Below are 21,827 nucleotides of genomic sequence, written 5' to 3'. Positions count from 1 at the left end.
AAATAAAAGTGAGCTTTTGTTAAACCAGGTATTGTGTGTTTTTTTCCCATATACAACAACCTATCTGGATTCGATTAGAGAATTGATAAGGAATCGGTTTGATAAGTGGATTCGATAATGGCCTCGAAATCGATCATTTCTAAACAAACATCATCCCTATATGGCAGGGGTCGGGAACCTTTTTGCCTGAGAGAGCCATGAAAGCCAAATATTTAAAAATGTATTTCCATAAGAGCCATATAATATTTAATAACACTGAACACAACTAAAAGCGTGCATTTTTAAGTAAGACCAACATTTCTAGAGTAGAATAGGTCTCTTATTCTTTGGAATAACATTATTATTCTGAAGCTAACTGTGGTGGGGGTGTGGCCTGTGGGCCTGCAGCAAACTTGGGTGTCCCAGGACCGGCCTCGAAATCAGCGACAGGTGCGTAGATAGCCCACCTGGGCCTTGTTATCTAACCACCTGTCGCTCTGTTATAAGCAGCAGCCAGGAGGAGAGACGGGGTGGAGGTTGGAGCCAGAGCGCGAGCGAGAGAGAAAAATACAATTGCTGGAAAGCAACTGAGAGACTTATTGAAAAATAAAACAATAATGTAATCCTGAAAAGGGCTCTCATGTCGGTGCTTGGTGGTCTGAAGAACCCCCAGGAGGGCAAGCCCCACACTAACCAATAATAAATAAATTACTACTTACCATTAACGCAACTTCTTGAACATAAAAAAGCATGAGAATGTTTTATATTTTGAACGTTATTTTTAACACTGTGATTACAAGTGGAATTATTCATTACTTATCGTGTTAAGGAATGTCAGCTCAGATTTATCCGAGAGCCAGATGCAGTCAACAAAAGAGCCACATCTGGCTCTAGAGCCATAGGTTCCCTACCCCTGCTATATGGTGTACCCCGCCTACCGCTCGAATGCAGCTGAGACAGGCTCCAGCGACCCCCCCCCGACCCCGAAAGGGACAAGCGGTAGAAAATGGAGATATATATATATATATATATAAATAAATATATGACCTTGACTTGGTCATTTAAAAAGTAGCTTGACTGCTGTAAACTGTCATCACCATGGTTTATTACGTGCACATGCAAAGATTTAAGATTTAATGATGACTCGTGCCCGTGACGTCACGGGTTGTAACAGACATGTTCTCCCAGCCCCGATCACGGCTAAAAGTCGTCTGCTTTAATCGCATAATTCCACAGTATTCTGGACATCTGTTTTACTGAATCTTTTGCAATTTGTTCAATTAATAATGGAAACTATAAAGAAGAAAGATGTTGGTAGAATGCAGCGTATTGTGGCCGGCTGTAGCTACACAAACACAGCCGTTGTTTCTTTGTTTACATTCCCTAAGATGACTTTAATATGGAACACAGCGGTCAAGCGAACATGGATCTCTACCACATGTCAACCGGCAGGTTTCGGTGAGAAAATTGTGGTAATAAGTTGGCTCTTAATGTAGACATGAGTGCAGCTCGTGTCGTCCCTCCTGCAGCTGTCAAAGAGGCAGCTGTGACTCTCTTGCCTCCTCCGTGGCTTCCCTCAGAAACACTGGCGGTCACCACACCCCTCCGACTGTCAGGTACGACTATATAATCTCACTAAAACACTAGTAACACAATAAGCAGATAAGGGATTTTCCAGAAATATCCTAGTAAATGTGAATCGCTCCCACTGCCCTCGTCTTTTTTTCTTCTTCTAGTCCTTCACTCTCACTATCCTCATCCACGAATCTTTCATCCTTGCTCAAATTAATGGGGAAATTGTCGCTTTCTCGGTCCGAATCTTTCTAGCTGCTGGTGGCCATGATTGTAAACAAAGTGAGGATACGAGGAGCTCTACAACCTGTGACGTCACGCGCACATCGTCAGCTACTTCCGGTACAGGCAAGGCTTTTTTACTAGCGACCAAAAGTTGCAAACTTTATCGTCGATGTTTTCTACTAAATCCTTTCAGCAAAAATATGGCAATATCGCGAAATGATCAAGTATGACACATAGAATGGACCTGCTATCCCCGTTTGAATAAGAACATCTCATTTCAGTAGGCCTTTAAAGTCACATCCAACAATTGCGACAACCACTTTTTACTGTCAACTGAGTTCCGTTTTTAATGATTTCTGCTGGTGGTGTGCCTCTGCATTTTTTCAATGCAAAAAATGTGCCTTGGTTCAAAAAAGGTTGAAAAACCCTGAGCTAGCCAATGGCGTTGTTGGTATATTTTTGCTGCGATGAAGTTGTAAACAGCACCTGTTATAAGAAGAGATATGATCTTACCTGTACTGGAACACCGCGTGTTGCTTGGAGCAGGATGGATGATCGATGGGAATGTCGGCAATTTTGCGCTGCCGCCCCATCAAATAGGCACTCTGTCGGTGAACGTACATGACTGGAAGCTGCTCATCATTCTTGAAAGGGTAGAGTCGCCATCGCCGCTTGGGAATGCGAGCCTCCGGCGGCTCGTTGTACTTAATCACCACGCCGCGGAACGTGTTCGTGTCTTCCGTAAGCGCTCCCGACAAACCAAAGTTTGGTTTCTCCTTGTCGGGGGGCGGCTCGGACGGACTGTTGCCTCCGCTGTCGGGACGTCCGAAGTCAAGCTCTTGGTTTTCTTCGCGCTGCCGGCGGGTTTCCCGGCGCTGCTCGTCGTGATGCCGACGCTCAGCCTGCTGGGAGGAGGCGGCGTCGCGGTCCCGCCGCCGGTCGCCGTTGCGGTCTCTCTCCGGAGGCCGGTCCGATTCCCACCTGCTGCGCCTTTCCTCCGGCAGCTCGGTTCTTCTTCTGTGGTCCTCTCCGGCAGAGCGATGCTCCTCACGCTCCTGTGTTCATTTTGTGAGAAGGAGGAGCAAGTTAGGGAGCACACATTCATATCTTGCTGGACCTGGACATATGACATCACTCTTACACACACACCCACACACCCCCACCCCCACACCCACACCCACACACACACACACACACCAGTGAGTAAGCGTGCAGTGGGTGTTGACTTTTAGATTATTTTCATCCTTTTTAAATATGATTGCGAAATGTGTGTGTTATCATTACATCACAATCATCATGACTGAGCTGCAGATGCACGCATGCCATTTTTTGTCTTTTGTTTAGCTCTGGCTGAGGACTGTGGTTTTCTGACTAGTTTTCTGTAGTCCGGTTCAATTGCACCGGAGCACAACAATAGTTGCACAATATGGCCCATATAGTCAATAAATAAGCTTTCAATACTATCGCCTATGGTTGTTTCGATACCAACATTTTGGTACTGGTACCAAAATGTAGACAGATTTTGGTTTTTCGTCGACAGTTTTCTTGATGATGGCTGGGAAGTAGAAAGGACGATACAGTACACGTAGGGCTGGACGATATGGCCTTTTATTAATATATCAAGTAGCCACCTCATCACAGGGCCAACACAGATAGACAGACAACATTCACACACTAGGGACCATTTAGTGTTGCCAATCAACCTATCCCCAGGTGCATGTCTTTGGAGGAAGTATACACACATTCACACACACACACATATATATATATATATATATATATACATATTATATATATCAATCAGAGGTGGGTCGTAATGCGCTACATTTACTCCGTTACATCTATTTGAGTAACTTCTGGGATAAATTGTACTTCTAAGAGTAGTTTTAATGCAACATACTCTTACTTGAGTATATTTATAGAGAAGAAACGCTACTTTTACTCCGCTTCATTTATCTACATTCAGCTCGCTACTGATTTTTATCGATCTGTTAATGCACGCTTTGTTTGTCACACAGACCTTCAAAGTAGGATCTATCACATGCATGCGTTCCACCAATCAAATGCAGTCACTGGTGACGTTTGACTCCGTTTCACCAATCAAACAGAGCCAGGCGGTCACATGATTAACTGCACACTTTTTTTTATGAACCTTTATTTATAAATGTCAACATTTACAAACAGTTGAAAATAATAATCAAAGTAAGTACAAAAACCGTACAAAACAGCGCCAGGGGTTGTTAATTCAAAGTAACTACAATAGAATGCAAGGAAAAAAAAAAAATATATATATATATAAAATAAACAAAGTGCAAAGCCATAGGCTCACTCAATCTCAGTAAATAATTTAAATTTGGAACACAGCATCATCATTTTCACAGCTTTTTGCTTGTTAGAGGTAGAGTGTTTTAATGTAGAGTTTTAAATCTTTTTTAAAGGCACAAAAAACAGGTCGGGTATTGACAAACTTACATGTATGAATATAAAACTTAGTCAATAGTATAATGAGGTTGCAAAGGTAAAATTCATTTTCCAATTTTTTTGTCAATAAAGTGTAAAACCAAATATATATTATTTAATATATATTATTGTTTTAGTTGCTTAAGAGATATTCCTGGCTCTGAATTTGTTCATTGCTATTTTTATGTTTTTGTGCATTACTTGTTGCCGTCATCATTAAAGGGGAACATTATCACCAAACCTATGCAAGCGTCAATATATACCTTGATGTTGCAGAAAAAAGACCATGTATTTTTTTAACCGATTTCCGAACTCTAAATGGGTGAATTTTGGCAAATTAAACGCCTTTCTATTTATCGGTCTTTTAGCGATGACGTCAGAACGTGACGTCACCGAGGTAACACACCCGCCATATTCATTTTCACATTACAAACACCGGGTCTCAGCTCTGTTATTTTCCGTTTTTTCGACTATTTTTTGGAACCTTGGAGACATCATGCCTCGTCGGTGTGTTGTCGGAGGGTGTAACAACACTAACAGGGAGGGATTCAAGTTGCACCACTGGCAAGAAATCTGCCGCCAGACCCCCATTGAATGTACCAAAGTGTCTTCACATTTTACCGGCGATGCTAAGACAGACATGGCACAGAGATGTATGGATAACCTGCAGATGCCTTCGCAATGATTAAGTCAACGAAATCACAAAGGTGAGTTTTGTTGATGTTGTTCACTTATGTGCTAATCAGACATATTTGGTCACGGCATGACTGCCAGCTAATCGATGCTAACATGCTATGCTAATCGATGCTAACATGCTATTTACGCTAGCTGTATGTACATTTGAAACTAGATACCCACATTTAATGCGAAACAAACACTTACCAATCGACGGATTTAAGTTGCTCCAGTGTCACAAGATGCGAAAGTCCTAAACGTTTGGTCCGCACATTTTACCGGCGATGCTAATAAGGCAGCCATGCTATGGGCCACTTCATTAGGTACACCCACGCTATGGCCGAATAGCGTCAATAGCTATTCGCTCAATAGCTTCAATTTCTTCTTCAATTTCGTTTTCGCCATCTGCCTCCATACTCCGACCATCTGTTTCAATACATGCGTAATCAGTTGAATCGCTTAAGCCGCTGAAATCCGAGTCTGAATCCGAGCTAATGTCGCAATATCTTGCTGTGGTAACCGCCATGTTGTTTTTATTGGCAGCCCTGTATGACGTCACAGGGAAACGGATAATGGTTTCGAAGATAGCGTAAATAAGGCAATTTAAAGCTTTATTTATTTATATTCCGGGACCGGTAAAATTTTGAAAAAAAACTTCAAAAAATACAACAAGCCACTGGGAACTGATTTTTATTGTTTTTAACCCTTTTGAAATCGTGATAATTTTCCCCTTTAAAGGAACAGGTTACTCATCAGTTACTCAGTACTTGAGTAGTTTTTTCACAACATACTTTTTACTTTTACTCAAGTAAATATTTGGGTGACTACTCCTACATCTCTAAAGTAACAGTACTCTTACTTGAGTACAATAACTGGCTACTCTACCCACCTCTGATATATATATACATACATATATATATATATATATATATCAATATATATCAATATATATATATATATATATATATATATATATATATAGTGTCTTAATTAGATTATCCAGAGAATAGTCCTCTATATGGTGGTAGAGTGCAATATATGTACAGTGAGAGTAAAAAGTATTTGATCCCTTGCTGATTTTGTTGGTTTGCCCACTAGTTAAGACATGATCATTCTATACTTTTAATGGTAGATGTATTCTAACATGGAGAGACAGAATATCAAAACAAAAATCCAGAAAATAACTTTCAAGAATATATTTTAATTCATTTGTATTTCATTGAGGGAAATAAGTATTTGATCCCCTAGTGTGCATTAGGATTTCTGGCTTTCACAGAGCAGTTAGACACTCCCAATCAACTTGGGAATTGAAGACTGAATTGAAGACACCTGTTCTAACTAATCACCTGTATAAAAGACAGCTGATCAGAGACTCAGACAGATTCCAAGCTCTCCAACATGGGTAAGACAAAAGAACTCTCTCAGGACCTCAGAGACAGGATTGTTGACCTGCACAAATCTGGAATGGGCTACAAAAACATTAGCAAGATGCTGGGAATCAAAGTAACAACCATTGGTGCAACTGTTAGAAAAATTTAAAAAGTATAACATGACCATCAACAGACCTGGATCTGGTGCTCCACAGAAGATTTCACCTCGTGGGGTTGCAATGATCATGAAAACTGTGAGAAATGGTCCTGCAACCACTCAGCAGGAGTTAGTGAATGACCTCAAGGCAGCTGGGACCACAGTCACCAGGAAAACAGTTGGCAACACTTTGCGACGGAATGGGTTAAAATCCTGCAGTGCCCGAAAGGTACCCCTGCTTAAGAAGGCACATGTGGAGGCCCGCCTAAAGTATGCCAATGATCACCTCAAAGATGCACAAAGTGATTGGGAGAAGGTTCTATGGTCAGATGAGACCAAAATTGAACTATTTGGCCTAAACTCTACACGTCGTGTGTGGAGAAAGAAAAATGACCCAAAGAACACTGTGCCCACCATCAAGCATGGAGGTGGAAGCATTATGTTTTGGGGGTGTTTCTCTGCCAAGGGCACAGGGCTACTACACCGCATCAGTGGGAAGATGGATGGAGCCATGTACCGTGCAGTCTTGAGGGACAACCTCCTGCCCTCTGCCAGGAAGCTGAAAACGGGCCGTGGTTGGGTCTTCCAACATGACAACCATCCAAAGCATACAGCAAAGGCAACAAAGGAGTGGCTCAAAAAGAACCATATTAAGGTCATGGAGCGGCCCAGCTAGTCTCCGGACCTCAATCCTATTGAAAATCTATGGAGGGAGCTGAAGGTCCGAGTTGCCAAGCGACAGCCCACCAACCTGAATGATCTCGAGAGGATCTGCAAAGAAGAGTGGGCCAAAATTCCCCCTGATATGTGTGCTAACCTTGTGGTTAACTACCACAAACGTCTGACCGCTCTGCTTGCAAACAAAGGCTTTGCCACCAAGTATTAACTGCTTTTGTCTAGAGCAGGGGTGCCCATTACGTCGATCGCGATCGACTGGTCGATCTCGGAGGGTGTGTCAGTCGATCTCAAGCCAGGCATTAAAAAATAAACATAAAAATGAGCAATCATCAATCATACCAAGACTTCACTTTCGTCAGTTGTTTGACATTCTCGGCACCCGAGGATCTTGTGAGATGACGCTGGCTGCTGCGAGCTCATATTTAAGAAGAAAATCACTAACAGGGCGGACGCAGAGAAACACATTTTATTTCTAGAGACTCCGTACCTACTGTCAAAACTCTAAAGACCGACTGCACAGTTCCTGTCTTCACCATAAAAGACCTGTTTCATCCTGCCTGTGCTAACAAAATAAGAGTCTCAGAAAGCTAGCGTGCACAAGCTAGCAAGCTACGGAGTTTGATGCCAATGTATTTCAGCGACCGCTTTCTCACTTGCTTGCCCACCCGCACACTCACTGACGTCACTCACCTGCTGCCAGACATTAAAGGGCCACACACATATGCTACTCTCATAACAAAGTGTTTAAAAACGAGTATGCAAGTTGGACAAATGAGATGCCAAATCCAACCACTTTCATGTGGTATTGGACAGAAAGGAGGACTTTTTTTTCTCCTCCATTTGAAAATGCAGACGTTATCAGCACCACTGTCTAATTCCAATCAATGCAAGTCATCAGAATCAGGTAATACACCAACTTATATTCTTGTCTTTCATGAAAGAAAGGAATCTATGTGTGTTAAACATGCTTGTATTATCATTAAACACCATTAACTTGTTAACAAAAATGTCTCTTTCATAAATAAATAAATATAAATTCTAAATAGGAATGAGGTAGATCTCCTCGACTTGGTCAATTGAAAAGTAGCTCGCCTGCAGAAAAAGTGTGAGCGCCCCTGGTCTAGAGGGATCAAATACTTATTTCCCTCAATGAAATAAAATATATTCTTGAAAGTTATTTTCTGGATTTTCGTTTTGATATTCTGTCTCTCCATGTTAGAATACACCTACCATTAAAAGTATAGAATGATCATGTCTTTATTAGTGGGCAAACCAACAAAATCAGCAAGGGATCAAATGCTTTTTACCCTCACCGTATGTGTGGCAAAAATCACAAGACTACTTCATCGCTACAGAACTGTTTCATGAGTGAAGTGAATTATATTTATATAGCGCTTTTCTCAAGTGACTCAAAGCGCTTTACATAGTGAAACCCAATATCTAAGTTACATTTAAACCAGTGTGGGTGGCACTGGGAGCAGGTGGGTAAAGTGTCTTGCCCAAGGACACAACGGCAGTAACTAGGATGGCACAAGCGGGAATCGAACCTGAAACCCTCAAGTTGCTGGCACGGCCGCTCTACCAACCGAGCTATACCGCCCGGAGGGGTTCCCTCTCCTGATGATTGAGGGAACCCCTCATGAAACAGTTCTGTAGAGATGTAGTAGTTTTGTGATTTTTCCCACACATACACATACATATATATATACATTTATTGTTTTTATTTTTATTTTAGGCCATATCAGCCATCCAAAGCATAAGTACGTGTTGTTGTAAGTAATAAACTAGAAGTGAATTACCCGCTTTAACTTGACGTCGGCACTGCGATGAGGACTTCTCCTCCGCGGGCTTCTGCTGCCTCGTCGGGCCGGGGAGGTCTCCCTCCTTCCCGCAGAGCGGTTCCTCGTCCTGCCGGGCGACCTGCTTGGAAACAAACACTATTATTATTATTATCATCATTATTATTATTATTGTCCTGGGGATAGGTTGATTGGCAACACTAAATTGGCCCTAGTGTGTGAATGTTGTCTGTCTGTCTGTCTGTCTTGGCCCTGCGATAAGGTGGCGACTTGTCCAGGGTGTACCCCGCCTTCCGCCCGATTGTAGCTGAGATAGGCGCCAGCGCCCCCCTCGACCACAAAAAAAGGGAATAAGCGGTAAGAAATGGATGGATGGATTATTATTGTTATTCCCATTATTGACACACATGTTGCTTAGCTAACACATGCTAATGGCTACGCTAGCAAGAAAAGGACACGGCCCATTGGTTGACAGAACATCAGGGAATTTAAAAAAAATGCAAAACTAGAAACCTGGTTTGATCAGGTAAGTTTGAATAAAAAAAGGCAGAAATATAAACCTGCTCGGTCTCCTCCTCGCCGGGCTGCTGGTTCTTCTTCGCGGCCTGTCCGGGCTCAGCTTCTCCTGCTTCACCTTTACTTTCACCTCCGGGGACTCCCTTCGCTTGTGTCGCTTTTCTTTGGCCATGATTCCACAGTTTCAAAGAAGGAGTCTCACTTGGATTAAGCGTGCATTCTTCTCTCCGTAATCAAACAAACAAAGCGCAGGACTGCAGCAGCTGAACGTCGGTACTGATTATGTCCTTTGTTTCCGCTTCCGGTCGGAGGCGGACACACCATCTTGTCCACGGACATGTTATGAGGGTACACACTGGGGCGCCGACGAGACGTGCCGCCGCCATCTTGGAGTGGTGATTCGCTCCACTCAGTGCAATTCATTTAACAGAAGCAATGTTAAATGTGTGTCAGCACATTTCATTCATCTTAGCTCACTTTATATATTCACTAACTGAATATATAAAGGGATAAATATCCAAATGTATTGCTATTCTTTATAAAGTAAGACACATGCTGAATGAGAGATGCCTGCGTATGTTGTATTATTCTTTTATTTTTCCATATTTAACGTGTTGTGTTGAAATTTGGAGAAATGTTTATAAAACAAACATAGACCCAATAATACAACTTTGAATAAGGGTCATTAGAATAATACACAAAGTGTGCTACTATGAACATACCAAACCATTATTTATAAGTTGTTTGTATACTCTAGCCTTTAAATAGACTCCCTTTTTAGACCAGTTGATCTGCCGTTTCTTTTCTTTTTCTCCTATGTCCCACCCTCCCTTGTGGAGGGGGTCCGGTCCGATCCGGTGGCCATGTACTGCTCGCCTGTGTATCGGCTGGGGACATCTCTGCGCTGCTGATCCGCCTCCGCTTGGGATGGTTTCCTGCTGGCTCCGCTGTGAACGGGACTCTCGCTGCTGTGTTGGATCCATTAAGGATTGAACTTTCACAGTATCATGTTAGACCCGCTCGACATCCATTGCTTTCCTCCTCTCCAAGGTTCTCATAGTCATCATTGTCACCGACGTCCCACTGGGTGTGAGTTTTTCCTTGCCCTTATGTGGGCCTACCGAGGATGTCGTAGTGGTTTGTGCAGCCCTTTGAGACACCAGCGATTTAGGGCTATATAAGTAAACATTGATTGATTGATTGATAAGTTCAAATGTATTAAAATGTTCAGACATTGTATTTTGAAAAACAATGGAAATTATGTTTCCAGTAAAGAACAACAGCCTTCCAGTTTGTATTCTTAGGTTATTTCATTTAAGAGGAGAAAACTATAATTTACGGGTGATATTGATTTTTGAAATAGGTAAAGCGAGAACGGATATAGAATACAAATGTATTTCAGTTTTAGGAGTTAAATGGTGGGACAAGCTCAGTGATGAGCTGAAGACATGCACTTCTTTGTTAAGGTTTAGGAAAACCTTGAAAGGTGAAATAATTGAAAATTATAAAATATAGTAACAATTACTTTCATCCCATTGAATTTTTTTTTTTTTAACGTTAAATAGGTTGTACTTGTATAGCGCTTTTCTACCTTCAAGGTACTCAAAGCGCTGTGACACTACTTCCACATTTACCCATTCACACACTGATGGAGGGAGCTGCCATGCAAGGCGCTAACCGGCAGCCATCAGGAGCAAGGGTGAAGTGTCTTGCTCAGGACACAACGGACGTGACGAGGTTGGTACCAGGTGGGGATTGAACCAGGGAGCCTCGGGTTGCGAACAGCCACTCTACCACTGCGCCACGGTTGTTGTTCCAGGCAATCTAATTTTCAGTGAAGGTATAGGATAGGTAAATATAAGCTTTGGCTTCAGCCTACCGTATTTCCTTGAATTGCCGCCGGGGCGCTAATTATTTTAAAACCTCTTCTCACTCCAGCACTTACCAAAGGCATACAGTAAAAAAATTGTGTGTGATGTAAGCTTGAACCTTAAATCCTACTGAATAGCTCTTAATCTTTTTCTCTTTATGCGATTTCAAATTACCGGTATTGAAATCAGCCTCCTCCATTTTGAAAATGATGACAGGGGAAGTGTCACTCGTGACGTGACGAGTTTGACCCGGCAGTAATTCTAGGCAGGCACATACTATATACCCTGCGGCAATTCAAGGAAATACGGTATTCCTTTTTCGGTCATTTTTTTTATTTTCTTTTGTGTGTGTACAGTATGTGTATGATTGTTTATGTATAAGCTGTACTGTAAAACTGATCACACAAAAATGGTTGATTGATTATATGACCAAAATAAACTTATTTCATTCATTCAATACCAATGATTGTCACGCGCGTTTTTGTCACACGTGTAGCTTTGACAAAGGCGTGTTTTATTATTCATAGTTTGCTTAACAGTAATAGAATATTAAATAGAATATCAAATGGACGGTCCCGCAAAAGAGGACATGTCCTAGGGAAAGAGGACGTATGGTCAGTCTAGACTTGTATAATACTGTATAGAACAGGGGTAACCAATACGGTGCCCGCGGGCACCAGGTCGCCCGTAAGGACCAGATGAGTCGCCCATTGGCCTGTTCTAAAAATAGCTCAAATAGCAGCACTTACCAGTGAGCCGCCTCTTATTTTTTAAATGTTATTTATTTACTAGCAAGCTGGTCTCGCTTTGCTCGACATTTTTAGTTCTAAGAGAATTTGAAAATCCAAGAAAATATTTTAAAGACTTGGTCTTCAATCAATCAATCAATCAATGTTTATTTATATAGCCCCAAATCACAAATGTCTCAAAGGACTGCACAAATCATTACGACTACAACATCCTCAGAAGAACCCACAAAAGGGCAAGGAAAACTCACACCCAGTGGGCAGGGAGAATTCACATCCAGTGGGACGCCAGTGACAATGCTGACTATGAGAAACCTTGGAGAGGACCTCAGATGTGGGCAACCCCCCCCCCCCTCTAGGGGACCGAAAGCAATGGATGTCGAACGGGTCTAACATGATACTGTGAAAGTTCAATCCATAGTGGCTCAACACAGCCGCGAGAGTTCAGTTCAAGCGGATCCAAGACAGCAGCGAGAGTCCCGTCCACAGGAAACCATCTCAAGCGGAGGCGGATCAGCAGCGTAGAGATGTCCCCAACCGATACACAGGCGAGCGGTCCATCCTGGGTCTCGACTCTGGACAGCCAATACTTCATCCATTGTCATCGGACCGGACCCCCTCCACAAGGGAGGGGGGGACATAGGAGAAAGAATGCTTAAATAAATGCATTTATTTAATTTTTTTACTTTGCTTCTTACAACTTTCAGAAATACAATTTTAGAGAAAAAATACAACCTTAAAAATTATTTTAGGATTTTTAAACACATATACCTTTTTACCTTTTAAATTCCTTCCTCTTATTTCCTGACAATTTAAATCAATGTTGAAGTAAATTCATTTTTTTTTATTGTAAAGAATAATAAATACATTTTAATTTAATTCTTCATTTTAGCTTCTGTTTTTTCGACGAAGAATATTTGTGAAATATTTCTTCAAACTTATTGTGATGAAAATTCGAAAAAATTATGCTGGCAAATCTAGAAAATCTGTAGAATCAAATTTAAATCTTATTTCGAAGTCTTTTGAATTTCTTTTAAAATTTTTGCTCTGGAAAATCTAGAAGAAATAATGATTTGTCTTTGTTAGAAATATAGCTTGGTCCAATTTGTTGTATGTTCTAACAACATGCAGATTGGATTTTAACCTATTTAAAACATGTCATCAAAATTCTAAAATTAATCTTAATCGGGAAAAATTACTAGTGATGTTCCATAAATTATTTTTTCAAAAAAGATTCAAATTAGCTATTTTTTCTCTTCTTTTTTTTCCGGTTGAATTTTGAATTTTAAAGAGTCGAAATTGAAGGTAAACTATGTTTCAAAATTTAACTTTCATTTTTTTCCTGTTTTCTCCTCTTTTAAACCGTTCAATTAAGTTTTTTTTTTCATCATTTATTCCCTACAAAAAACCTTCCGTAAAAGGAAAAAAAATGTACGACGGAATGACAGACAGAAATACACATTATATATATATATATATATATATATATATATATATATATATATATTTATTTATTAAAGGTAAATTGAGCAAATTGGCTATTTCTGGCAATTTATTTAAGTGTGTATCAAACTGGTAGCCCTTCACATTAATCAGTACCCAAGAAGTAGCTCTTGCTTTCAAAAAGGTTGCTGACCCCTGTAGCCGCTGTCCATCTGATTGTCTAGTTAGCTAACCTTTATTACCACCCTACACAATCTGGACTTTGGTCCTAACTTTTACTCTGAATTGATTAAACAAGTTGAAAAAGTTATTGGGGTGTTACCATTTAGTGCTCAATTCCACACAATATGTACTGTACTGTGCAATCTACTAATACAAGTTTCAATCAATCAATCAAAAAAAAATCCCTGTTGGCTTTAACAATCTTTATCTTCATCATTTTTTTCAACTTTTTGTTATTCAAGTATGACATTTTCAAATGTAATCAATTTAACTGACAAGCAATTCTATTATGGTCATACTCTTGTTTGCTAGCGGCTAGGATTTCAGTACTATTGAAGATCGTTGCTCCTTCTCAACTCTGTGCTAATATTCTTTTCACAAAATACAACCAATAGTACGTTAATTTTAAATCTAACTTGTGAAAAGTAATCCCACGATTCCTATTTCCAACAGTCCGCTCATTTGTTTTCTAGCTGTCAAATGTAAATTTAGGGTGCTCATCACCACTTCAAGATGGCGGCACAACTTCTCGCGTCACAGCAGCCAATGTTAGAAAATGGCTACGGTCTCGTCCGTACACAACAGGGTTTTAGTCACTTGGTTCCGTTTGTCTTGTTTACCGACGCACTTTCATTGACAAAGTGCAAAATATCGCTTATAAAAATAAAAAAAACAAATAAAAAACAGTGAGTGTTTTATGCTTGTGCTAAATAAGATTTATAAGTCGAAAGTACCGCAAATCTGTCTGGAATCCTCTCCAACTCCACACGGACCAATTAAATGGAACACTGGGATAATGTTGCCATAACGACGCTAAACGTCAACGCGAACTTTTTTTTTCCCCCTCCTCGCAGAAATTCCATCTTTTCGCAAATATAATTACTTTGCTGACTTTAGATATAAATATTTGACAGTTTAAAAGGCGTGCACCATGGAGTCCCTCCTCAAATATGACACCCCGCTTCTGCTCACCAAAGGCAATGTTAAGAAAACAGTAAAGGTGAGTGTGGAAAACTTTTAAACACAAAATGGCACGGAAATATATTACTTGTTAATATTAGTGGAATAATAAACAAGCAAGCACCATTATTTTCCTGCTGGATAGCACTGTAAATAGCCTTAAAATGAATTAACACTGAATATACAGTATATTAGTAAAATGATGAACACTCAAGCTATATTTTGTTCTGCTGGATACAAAACTGACAAAAGTGGATTTAAACAATATGAGGAATAAATACCCATCCCAATTAGATTATTTTAAGCACGATAACAGTTTGCCATGTTACTGTAGAAGTGTGTATTTTCAGGTATTGTAATACCATTCAGTGATGTGCAATACCACTCATTTCTTTACGATCCGATACCTGTGCAAATTTACCTAATATGTCTGCAAAAAATTAAAAAAGTTGTGTATTTCAAATAATAACGTGGCACATAGAATACACTTATTTATCATATTGAATTTATTATTATTTCTGTAAAATTCAGGCTGTTATAGGCCATACCTATCCGATACTTTGTGCAAATATACCTAATGTCTGCTAAATTTGAAAAAAAAAATGTGTATTTTAAATAACATGGCATAAAGAATAAACTTATTTATTATATACAGTATTATCTATTATTATTTCTAATTCATTTTAATATATACACACCGAGTAAAATTCAGGCTGGTATCGGGCATACCTATCTGATACTTTATGCACATATACCTAAGATGTTTGCTAAAATTTAGAGTTGTATTTTTGAAATTATAACATAGCATAAAGAATACACTGATTTACTTTTCACAGTAGTATTTTTTTTAAATTATTTTTTCATTTTAATATTATATACCGAGTAAAATTCAGACTGGTATCGGCCATACCTACCTGATACTGTGTGCAAATATACCAAATATGTCCGTACATTTTTTTTAAAAGTTGTGTATTTCAAATGACAACATGGCATAAAGAATATACTTATCATATAGTATTTATCATTTTTATGAATTAATTCTAATATATATATATATATATATATATATATATATATATATATATATATATATATATCAGGTAGATATTGGCCATACATACCTGATACTTTGTGCAAATATACAAAATGTCTGCTAAAATTTTAAAAGTTGTGTATTTCATAAGGAATACTCTTATTTCTCATAAAGTATTTATTATTATTATAATTAATTGTAATATACAGTATATATATACATATATATATATACACACCGAGTAAAAACCAAACAGGTATTGGCCGTACCTACCTGATACTTTTGGCAAATGTACTTAATATGTCTGCTAAAATTTAAAAAGTTGTGTATTTCAAACAATAACTCGCCATAAGGAATGCACTTATTTATTATATACAGTAGTACTTTTTAATTATTATCAATTAATTTAAATATGTATATACCGAGTAAAATTCAGACTGGTATCGGCCATACCTGTCTGATACTTTGTGCAAATATACCAAAGATGTCTGAATTTTTTTTAAAAAGTTGTGTGTTTAAAATAGCCGACTTGTCCAGGGTGTACCACGCCTTCCACTCGAATGCAGCTGAGATAGGCTCCAACGACCCCAAAGGGAATAAGCGGCAGGAAATGGATGGATGTGTTTCAAATAATAACATGGCATAAAGAATACACTTATTTATTTATAATTAATTCATTTTAATATATTTATCTTTTTATTATATAATTGCTTAGTTATTATATAATTATTTAATTAAAATTCTGAAGTATAATAAAAATATAGCCCAACTAATAGGACATCATACAAAGTCAACAAAAATTGTGTCTAACACCATAACAAAAATATCAATCAATCAATCAATTTTTACTTATATAACCCTAAATCACTAGTGTCTCAAAGGGCTGCACAAACCACTACGACATCCTCGGTAGGCCCACATAAGGGCAAGGAAAACTCACACCCAGTGGGACGTCGGTGACAATGATGACTATGAGAACCTTGGAGAGGAGGAAAGCAATGGATGTCGAGCGGGTCTAACATGATACTGTGAAAGTTCAATCTATAATGGATCCAACACAGTCGCGAGAGTCCAGTCCAAAGCGGATCCAACGCAGCAGCGAGAGACCCGTTCACAGCGGAGCCAGCAAGAAACCATCCCAAGCGGAGGCGGATCAGCAGCGCAGAGATGTCGCCAGCGGATACACAGGCAAGCAGTACATGGCCACCGGATCGGACCGGACCCCTTCCACAAGGGAGAGTGGGACATAGAAGAAAAAGAAAAGAAACGGCAGATCAACTGGTCTAAAAAGGGAGTCTATTTAAAGGCTAGAGTATACAAATGAGTTTTAAGGTGAGACTTAAATGCTTCTACTGAGGTGGCATCTCGACTGTATCGATAGATAGATAGATAGTACTTTATTGATTCCTTCAGGAGAGTTCCTTCAGAAAAATTAAAAAAGGAAATAAAGCAACATAATAAAAGCATTAAAATAAACGAATGAATAAGAACTACTGTTGGAATACAAAGCAGGTCTAAGTTCAGTTACATGAACATGTAAACAAAGGCATTGGACACAATGCCTCGTTCATTTTTTTAATGACACACATTGTCCAAAATAACTAAAATATCAAAAGTATTGATGTTTGGATTTGAGACTCAATATCAGAACAGAAAGATTTGTTATCTGCATTGTCGATATTTCCGTATCGATCCATACATCGCTAATAAAATTTTTATTTAGGTTCATTGAAAAGTTTCCCTCTATTTAGACGGGAGGTCACACGGAGAAAAATCTACTCCCAAGTGGGCCGGACTGGTAAAATCACGGCACGATAACTTAAAAATAAAACCAACTTCAGATTGTTTTCTTTAACAAATGGAACAAGCACGTTCTGAAAATGTACAAATCATAATGTTTTTTTTTTACTAGTTAATAGTGTTCTACCTTTAATTGTTGTTATTTATCCAACCATCCATTTTTCTACCACATTTTTGGGTGACGGGGGGTGCTGGAGCCTATCTCAGCTGCATTCGGGTGGAAGATGAGGCACACCCTGGACAAGTTGCAGGTCGTTATTTATAATTTCTGAATAAATGTGACAATATTTATCAGTCAACTCATTGGTGTTAATTATCAATCTATAAAGATTAAAAAAAAACTATCAAAATCCAATTACAGGATGTTATTTATGTAGTTTAGTCATTTTCCTCGACTGATGTACTAACACGTGGTTTATTTTCAGTTTCACATATGTAGCATCGTCTACAAAGAATTGCTATTGCGACATCTAGTGGACACTTTTACAACAGCAGTTTCTTAGTTGGCTATTTTTTACACTTAAACTCAACCCGCGGGTCGGATAAAACCTGTTCCTGGGGCTTACGTTTGACACCCCTGCTCTCCAGGGACGTCCTTTCAAAGTGAGCCAGCACCAGCCGGCGGACTCCCCGGTTCCCCCGCCCCCTAAAAGCAAAGCCCCCGATGGCATCAAGCAACAGAACGAGGAAATCCTCCACGTCATGTTCACCCCCAGGTAACACCTGTCGTCTTCCTCCTTGCAACATCAAGCCAGCCTGAGTGAGTGACAGGTGACCCGCGGCAGGGAGTGGACGGAGGGGGGGCAGGTGTGGATGCAGAGGGTGTCCACGGCGCCGTGCACGCGAGCGGACGTCCTCAACCTGGAGGAAGCGCTGGACCGTAGGCTGCAGCAGAGGCGCGCCTTGGAAACAGGGATCTGTCCCGTCCGCAGGGAGCTCTACTCTCAGTGCTTTGGTAAAAACACTCAAGTTCAACTATCACGGCACGGTACGGTATACCAGTACTACAAACTGTGTTTCCATATGAGTTGGGAAATTGTGTTAGATGTAAATATAAACAGAATACAATGATTTGCAAATCCTTTTCAACCCATATTCAGTTGAATATGCTACAAAGACAACATATTTGATGTTCAAACTCATAAACTTTAGGTTTTTTTTTCAAATAATCATTAACTTAGAATTTCATGGCTGCAAGACGTGCCAAAGTAGTTGGGAAAGGGCATGTTCACCACTGTGTTACATCACCTTTTCTTTTAACAACACTCAATAAACGTTTGGGAACTGAGGAAACTAATTGTTGAAGCTTTGAAAGTGGAATTCTTCCCCATTCTTGTTTTATGTAGAGCTTCAGCCGTTCAACAGTCCGGGGTCTGCGCTGTTGTATTTAACGCTTGATAACGTGCCACACATTTTCCATGGGGGACAGGTCTGGACTGCAGGCGGGCCAGGAAAGTACCCGCACTCTTTTTTTACGAAGCCACGCTGTTGTAACACGTGCTGAATGTGGCTTGGCATTGTCTTGCTGAAAAAAAGAGGGCGCTTAGATGGCAGCATATGTTGTTCCAAAACCTGTATGTACCTTTCAGCATTAATGGTGCCTTCACAGATGTGTAAGTTACCCATGCCTTGGGCACTAATGCACCCCCATACCATCACACATGCTGGCTTTTCAACTTTGCGTCATTAACAGTCTGGATGGTTCGCTTCCCCTTTGGTCCGGCTGACACAACGTCGAATATTTAAATGTGGAGTCTTCAGACCACAGAACACTTTTCCACTTTGCATCAGTCCATCTTAGAAGATATCAGGCCTAGAGAAGCAGACGGTGTTTCTGGATGTTGTTGATGAATGGCTTTCGCTTTGCATAGTAGAGCTTTAACTTACACTTACAAATGTAGTGACCAACTGTCATTAGTGACAGTGGTTTTCTGTAGTGTTCCTGAGTCCATGTGGTGATATCCTTTAGAGATTGATGTTGGTTTTTGATACAGTGCCGTCTGAGGGATGGAAGGTCACGGTCATTCAATGTTGGTTTCCGGCCATGCCGCTGACGTAGAGTGATTTCTCCAGATTCTCTGAACCCTTTGATGATATTATGGAGCGTAGATGTTGAAATACCTAAATTTCTTGCAATTGCACTTTGAGAAACGTTGTTCTTAAACTGTTTGACTATTTGCTCACGCAGTTGTGGACAAAGGGGTGTACCTCGCCCCATCCTTTCTTGTGAAAGACTGAGCATTTTTTGGGAAGCTGTTTTTATACCCAATCATGGCACCCACCTGTTCCCAATTAGCCTGCACACCTGTGGAGTGTTCCAAATAAGTGTTTGATGAGCATTCCTCAACTTTATCAGTATTTATTTCCAACTTTCCCAACTTCTTTGTCACGTGTTGCTGGCATCAAATTCTAAAGTTAATGATTATTTGCAACAAAAAAAATATTTATCAGTTTGAACATCAAATATGTTGTCTTTGTAGCATATTCAACTGAATATGGGTTGAAAAGGATTTGCAAATCATTGTATTCTGTTTATATTTACATCAAACACAATTTCCCAACTCATATGGAAACGGGGTTTCTAGAATATAAAACATGTTTTCAGTTATTTCACCTTTTTTTGTCAAGTACATAACTCCACATGTGTTCATAGTTGTGATGTGACTATCTACAATGTAAATAGTCATGAAAATAAAGAAAGCGCATTGAATGAAAGAGAAGAACTTTTGGCCTGGACTGTAATAATAATAATAATAATGGATTAGATTTATATCGCGCTTTTCTATTGTTAGATACTCAAAGCGCTCACAGAGAAGTGGGAACCCATCATTCATTCACAGCTAGTGGTGGTAAGCTACATCAGTAGCCACAGCTGCCCTGGGGTAGACTGACGGAAGCGTGGCTGCCAGTTTGCGCCTACGGCCCCTCCGACCACCACCAATCATTCATTCATCATTCATTCTCCGGTGTGAGCGGCACCGGGGGCAAGGGTGAAGTGTCCTGCCCAAGGACACAACGGCAGCGTTTTTTGGATGTCAATAGGTGGGAAGCGAACCTGCAACCCTCAGGTTTCTGGCACGGCCGCTCTACCCACTACGCCATGCCGCCCGACTGTATCCATCCATTTTCTACCGCTTATTCCCTTTTTGGGGTCGCGGGGGGCGCTGGCGCCTATCTCAGCTACAATCGGGCGGAAGGCGGGGTACACCCTGGACAAGTCGCCACCTCATCGCAGGGCCAACACAGATAGACAGACAACATTCACACTCACATTCACACACTACGGCCAATTTAGTGTTGCCAATCAACCTATCCCCAGGTGCATGTCTTTGGAAGTGGGAGGAAGCCGGAGTACCCGGAGGGAACCCACGCATTCACGGGGAGAACATGCAAACTCCACACAGGAAGATCCCGAGCCTGGATTTGAACCCAGGACTGCAGGAACTTCGTATTGTGAGGCAGACGCACTAACCCCTCTGCCACCGTGAAGCCCGACTGCATATTGTTTGGGTTTTAAAACTAAAAAATACATATTTTAATCGTGCGGCACTAAGTGGAAAAAGTTCGGACCCCCACCCCGATTTAAACCATTCAAAAAATATAACATTCCAACATGGAGAATTAAACATTTTGGTCTGATCCACTGTTGGGACCCAGCTTGCATTTTTGACCTGCAGTGTTTTAAACCAAAAATAACTTTTCAATCATTGAAGTAGTATAATCCGGACTAAATTAGAGCCATAACCCAATCTTCTTTTCCTCGCTGGTATCAGAGGAGCTGATTCGACAGGTGACCATCAACTGCGGCGAGAGGGGCCTCCTGCTGCTGCGGGTCCGAGACGAGATCCAAATGACCATCTCGGCCTACCAGAGCCTCTACGAGAGCAGCGTGGTGTTTGGCATGAGGAAGGCTCTGCAGGCCGAGCAGGGCAAGGTGGACATGCAGCAAAGAGTAAGACTTGCCAGGTTTATTGCCCGCGTTTCTGTCATGAATCCAGCAGAGGGCAGCCTTCACTTATAAAGCAGACTTTCCTCGGCCCTTAGATAGAAGATTTGGAGCGAGAGAAACAAGAGCTGATCAATCAACTCAATGAGCTAAAAGCAGAGAGCGTGGCGACGCAGAAGAGGGAAGAGGAGAAGCGTGACGCACAGGAAAAGAAGCACATGGAACAAACTCAGTTTCTGAAGAGAACCAACCAGCAGCTGAAGGTGAGGATGAAGGAAAAAAACTATCAACAATTTCCTTTTTAACGTTTGGATTTGTACTCCCACTTAGGCGCAGCTGGAAGGAATCGTTATGCCGAAGAAGTAACGCCAATGA

At 40.5% G+C, this 21,827-nt stretch overlaps 2 protein-coding genes across 2 annotated transcripts; one reads left to right on the top strand and one right to left on the bottom strand.

Annotated features, from left to right (window-relative positions):
* Positions 1-2,285: 2,285 nt before the first annotated feature.
* Positions 2,286-9,749, bottom strand: LOC133561668 (smad nuclear-interacting protein 1-like). The gene is made up of 3 exons (XM_061915109.1): positions 9,476-9,749; positions 8,916-9,039; positions 2,286-2,831 (listed from the first exon to the last, which is right to left on the bottom strand). Exons 1-3 carry the CDS (start codon positions 9,601-9,603, stop codon positions 2,286-2,288), a joined length of 798 nt encoding a protein of 265 aa, XP_061771093.1. The 5' UTR covers positions 9,604-9,749.
* Positions 9,750-14,644: 4,895 nt separating this feature from the next.
* LOC133562423 (axonemal dynein light intermediate polypeptide 1-like) lies at positions 14,645-21,818 on the top strand. The gene is made up of 6 exons (XM_061916610.1): positions 14,645-14,713; positions 18,095-18,222; positions 18,292-18,461; positions 21,280-21,458; positions 21,551-21,715; positions 21,783-21,818. Exons 1-6 carry the CDS (start codon positions 14,645-14,647, stop codon positions 21,816-21,818), a joined length of 747 nt encoding a protein of 248 aa, XP_061772594.1.
* Positions 21,819-21,827: the final 9 nt, after the last annotated feature.

The sequence above is a fragment of the Nerophis ophidion genome, linkage group LG11 (genome assembly GCF_033978795.1).
Source record: "Nerophis ophidion isolate RoL-2023_Sa linkage group LG11, RoL_Noph_v1.0, whole genome shotgun sequence".
NCBI classification, from domain to species: Eukaryota; Metazoa; Chordata; class Actinopteri; order Syngnathiformes; family Syngnathidae; genus Nerophis; species Nerophis ophidion.
Note: the sequence above shows the minus strand (reverse complement) of the source record. Positions and strands in the feature narration are given on the sequence as shown.